This window comes from Centroberyx affinis, unplaced genomic scaffold, assembly GCF_046629955.1.
Source record: "Centroberyx affinis isolate AG114_WGS23_722 - 3 ecotype Tasmania unplaced genomic scaffold, CSIRO-AGI_Caff_v1 ptg002014l_1, whole genome shotgun sequence".
In the NCBI taxonomy this organism is placed as follows: Eukaryota; Metazoa; Chordata; class Actinopteri; order Beryciformes; family Berycidae; genus Centroberyx; species Centroberyx affinis.
In genome coordinates this window covers 70,001-75,245 of record NW_027280356.1, presented here as the reverse complement: position 1 = coordinate 75,245, position 5,245 = coordinate 70,001, and the positions used below count along the sequence as shown (strand labels likewise).

The 5,245-nt window shown below is 44.3% G+C and overlaps 1 protein-coding gene across 1 annotated transcript in view; it reads left to right on the top strand.

Moving 5' to 3' along the window:
• Nucleotides 1-372: 372 nt before the first annotated feature.
• LOC139653961 (heparan sulfate glucosamine 3-O-sulfotransferase 6) overlaps nt 373-5,245 on the top strand; it is a 20,457-nt gene continuing 15,584 nt past the window's right edge. Inside the window, exon 1 of the mRNA XM_071530976.1 lies at nt 373-1,202. Coding sequence (XP_071387077.1) covers nt 700-1,202 — 503 coding nt within the window. The 5' untranslated portion in view covers nt 373-699. The remainder of the gene's footprint in view (nt 1,203-5,245) is intronic.

The window sequence follows — 5,245 nt, the reverse complement described above, 5'->3', positions numbered from 1 at the left end:
TTTAAGGGGAAATGAGGGGAAATTGCTTCCTCTTTATGCAATCAAAATATAACTACTCTCTTCATCATTTTCCAAAACCCTTTCCTCTTCTTCTCAATGCAATAATAACCACTCAAATTTGGTGATTATATTTCTCCACAATTGCTCCCAAAATAATGTGATAGGCCTATAAGAATCCATCAACTCTCAGAGGTTGCATTGTGCCTGTAATTATTTTTTGCTGTTATTTTAGAGTGGCACGGCCCGGGACTGGAAGGGGCGTGTGTTTGATAAACAGGGCGTGGATTTGGCAGCCGGACGGGAAGGGGTGTTGAGGGTTTCCTATAGAGCCGCTGCCAAGGAGCCACGGGAGCTCAGCGCACACGGAGGAGCGGAGCGCTCAGGGACACAAATCCACAACCATCTTTCCTCTGAGCCGCGGACTTCAAGTCAAGTTACTGAAAAGATCCACAAGTTGTCTTTGATGCTTTACGGAGCCGATGAACCCCCTAGACAGATAAAGGACATTTAAGGTTCGTTGAGAAACATGAGTGGGGTTTTTACGCACAGTGGGCAAGTTTTGCGCCGCTTGACGTCGCGGCTGGAACGCGGTGATTTTATAGGCGTTCTCGGTTTTAGCAGCTTTTAATCCCAGTAGTATGAAGTCATTTGATATGGCATGTTTCCTGCGTTGTGTCCTCTGGCTCAGGGTTGCGACTCATGGGATGTAGTAAATGGAGAGCTGCGTTCAACTTTGGACACCTGAAGGTGCAGTCCAAGCTGTCCGTGTTCTTTACCATGATCATTCTCTTCACTTACCTATTTTACTGCCTCACTGGATACTGTGACTCCTTACCCAGGCCTGTGTACGACCAACAGAGCAGTTTTCTCAATAAAATTATCTCAAATGATGGACAAGAAGCGTCACCGCAGCACCTCGGCGCGCACAAGAACGCGTCCCCGGTCTCGTTCGTTCGGGAGCAGCTGTCGGACTTGGACAGCGCGGACAACAACGAACTGCCGCCCGCACCGGGCGCTAACAACATCTCTATAGCCAACACTTTCGGGAGCAAAAAGTTCCCACAGGCCATCATCATAGGAGTGAAGAAAGGTGGCACGCGGGCGCTGCTGGAGTTCCTGCGCATCCATCCGGACGTGAGAGCCGTCGGCGCTGAACCTCACTTCTTCGACCGCTTCTATGACAAGGGGCTGGAATGGTACAGGTAAGGACTGATGGATACTCTGCAAAAGAAAAAAAAATTCAACTAAACATAACTTCAACTAAACAGAAGTTTCCTTGCTGCCTTGAAATGGCAAGTTGACTGAAATAGGACTGAATAGTTGGGTCAAAGTTCAAGTCACAACTCATGAACGCCTGGCTGTGAAGCTGATAACTAGCCGTTGTAAGCTGCTGAATTTGACAAACACATCTGTCTACACCGAGTTAATGATTCAAGATGAGTCGGTTTCACTAAATTGGACGGTGCGTTTCTACAGTGACTTATTCCTGTGCGCTGTAAATGTAAAATGTAGCGTGCGTTTGTGTATTTTAATGTCTACAATATCCAGTGCAGGTGTGCAGAACTTTTTTTTTTTTTTTTGCACTCTCATACAAATTAGCATACTTTCTCGGTTGACTCAAGCAGCTGCACATTACAGTAAGCACTTTTAGTACAGCCTGCCTAACCAGTCTGATGGGGTGAGTACTTGACTGGGCAGATGCTCAGTGAGAATCTGCAGCTCATCGTTTTGCTTGTCGGGAATCAGTTTGTGGAACTTCCTCTTCCTGCAAATAAATAACAAAAAACCTGACCAACCAAAGCAATGTAAAGGAAATGAGAACTTTAAATTGAGAAGCGGGCAGTTTTAAAATAAATATATATAATAAGTTACTGGTGTGTGTATCCTATGAGCTTTTGACTGTTTTTTTTGTTAAGTTTTGTGTTGTATGTTATGTTATTTTCATTTTGTCTTTCTTTGAGGACAACAATCCTATTTTAAGTAATGCTTTCTTGTGCTGTCCTCTGGGGTCAAATATGATTCTTTTTAAATCATGTATTTTCAAACAAAAAAAGAATGGTGACTGGCATACAGCAGCTTTCATACTATAGCAGCATGACCCAGGCGTGGTGCTTATGGAGCATGATGTATCCAAAAACAGTGTTGATTCAAACACATTCTCCCCTGATTCGTCCATATAGGTGTGTCTCTGTGTCGGTTCGTCACATGTCCAATATTAACATCTCATCCTGCTGCGATCAAACCTTCTGCTTGTTCTCTATCTCCTCCCCTCTCCACTCCTCTCCTCTCCTCCCCACTCCTCTCCTCCTCTCCTCCCCTCTCCACTCCTCTCCTCTCCTCTCCTCTCCTCTCCTCTCCTCCCCTCTCCTCCCCTCTGCACCCCTCTCCTCTCCTCTCCTCCTCTCCTCTCCTCTCTTTCCCTCTCCTCCTCTTCTCCTCTCCTCTCCCCTCCTCTCCTCCACTCTCCTCTCCTCTCTCCTCCTCCTCTCCTCTCCTCTCGTCTCCTCCTCTCATTAATATCCCTCAGCACCTATAACAACCTGCTGAGAGCCTCTGAGGATGGCAGCGTATTCAGTCCCCTGCCAATAAATTGCTGTTTATTGAGCTGACACGCTGCTTCCCTAAGTGTCCATGTTGGTCCCCTGGGGGCCTCCGTCGCTACCAGCCTGATCACAGAGCGAGGAGGGTGGGGTGGATGGTGGTGGGGGGTGGGGTATCTGAGATGACTCTCCAGTCGACTGGTCAGGTATTTGCAAGAGGATCAGGACTAGGGCTTGACCGATACAAGCTTTTTAAAGGTTTTAAAGGGTTTTTTTAGACGAAAGTCACCAATATCCAACATTTACTGCCAATATTCAATATCTTTTATTCTTCTCTGGGTGGAAAAGCCTCTGGAACAGCATTTAGTCCATCATGGGACGCTAAATCTCTCCATTAAAACCCAGACTAATGAAATTCTTTTAGGGTTAGCAGCTCCTTAAAGCAAGGCTGACACACAAATCAATGGGATACATTAGGCTTTTAAATGAATGATAAAAATAACAGAATTGAAGAATTAAACAAATAAATAAAATGTGCAAAGGAAATCAAATTTAATTTCAGGTTTTACAGACTGTTTTTATAGCTGTGTTCAGGGAGGAACGTCCAATATATCAGCAGCAGATGACATTGACTGGCTGATATCCAATACAATTTAATAAAAGGCCAGTATCGGCCTGATATATCGGTTTGTGTAACCAAGGATGACGGAGGGAGTTGAGATGAGAGAAAGAGACTAAAAGAAGGAGGGAAGGATGAGAAAAAGATGAGAGGAATAAATGAAAGTTTAAAAGAGAGACGTGGAGGAGGGCCGGAGAAAAGGAAGTAGGGGAAAAACACGGACGACTGACAGAGTAACATGGGGTGAGTGAACGAGAAGGGAGAGATCAATACAGCCTGGTAATGATCAGGTGGAGCAGCAGCAGCAGCAGCACTCAAACACATCTGGGATCAAAGCCTGTGTGTGTGCACATGCATTCATTGGTTCCTTTTGTCGTGACTGTGAGTCTTCTTATTTTATTGAGAAAGGTATGAGAGGAGAAGGGAGAGGGTGGGAATTCCTGCTGAAGTCTATGTCAAAATGCCTGGATCAGAGTTCTGCATTATGTGGATCGAGTGTGAAAAACAGACTCCAGCAGCCTGTTGCAGCAGGTAAACTTGAGTTCAAATGCAGGCTGGTTTGAATGGTTTGAAATCTCACTAAGTCCGGATTTACACAAATTATAACGGTTACAACAACTGAAATAGTTCCAACATTGACATAAGTTACAACTTATTTTTTTGGAACCAATTTTTTTTTTTTTTTTTCCATTTCTTAGATCATATGAAAAATTAACATTATCTCTCCCATCCCCCACCCTGCAACCATAGAAGTCACTTGCATACATTCATATTGCTAACATCACATGAGAATAGATGCTTTCTTTCATGTTTTCGACATAAATTAACTTGAAGCATAAGTCTTCAGTAAAATAGTCATTGACATGGCAAATTGATTTGACTGATGCTAGATGGATTGTGGGAAGACCAAATGTAGTGTGGTCTACAATTTTAGCTAGCTTACAGTAAAATAAATAATGTTTTTCCACCCCATTAGTGTTAGAGGGAATTACATTAGGCCTAACTACATTGCTTTTACTCTGTTGAAAGTTACTACTTGATGTCACTATTACTGTCTGTATTAGGCCTACATCTAGTTGTATAGATTTATGTCTGTACTACAAATGAATCCTAATACTTTGTACTAGATACTGTACCTGTTTGTTGACGTTTGATGTTGCATTAGCTGGGTTTATCTAACATTACCTTGGCTACAGTTCATTGGCGCAGGAAAAATTGATGTTGACAAACATTATTGGCCAGCACTGATGTTTTGTTTAGTTTTCCCTTTACGTTCTGCTAGCTAAGATGTACCTGAAGTCGCCATGGTGCAACTAAACAAAGACACAGCTTTAGTTTTGTGTAGTTTAGTGTAGACTTTATACCCAAACTTACAATCGAATGCAGGTTCAGCTGCTGCAACAGGCTGCAGGATCTGTAGTTTTGCATTGTTTGAATGGTGGAACAGTAGAAAAGGGTACAGGTGACGAGACCTGCAACCTTTACATGTTTTTTTAATACTTGCTGTTGATAGGAAACTGACCTTACCTTGTAGTCTTTTAACACAGACATGACGTATACCCCGCTCTCTGTCTCTCTCTCTCTCTCTCTCTCCCTGGTCTCTCTGTTTCTCTCATGAAAGCGTAATGAAACGTGTGTTTTCGCTCTGTCCTAATCCGCTGACAGCTCGTGTCAACACACTGCGGATTGGACCGGTGTAATGACGGGTCGGGCATTAACACGGACAGCTCAGGGACACGGCGAGGGCCTGAGAGGGATTAGGCCCCCGGTCGTATAGTTAAACAAGGCCTTATGAAGTGTTAGTGCCTCTCTCTATGATGAGCACTTTAGTATTCCTCCACCTTCCACCTTTAGCGGGGTGGAGGAAGCGTATTGGACCCAGGGGCGGTGTACTTCACTGGCTCATGGACAAGCAGTGAGACTTATTGTAATTTCTTCATATGAGCCACGCTTTAATGTTCTAAACATGAGTTTCCTCTCCTCTCCTCCTCTCCCCTCCTCTCCTCTCCTCTCCTCTCTTCTCCTCTCCCCTCCTCTCCTCCTCTCCCCTCCCCTCCCCTCCCCTCCTCGCCTTTCTTTTCCTTTC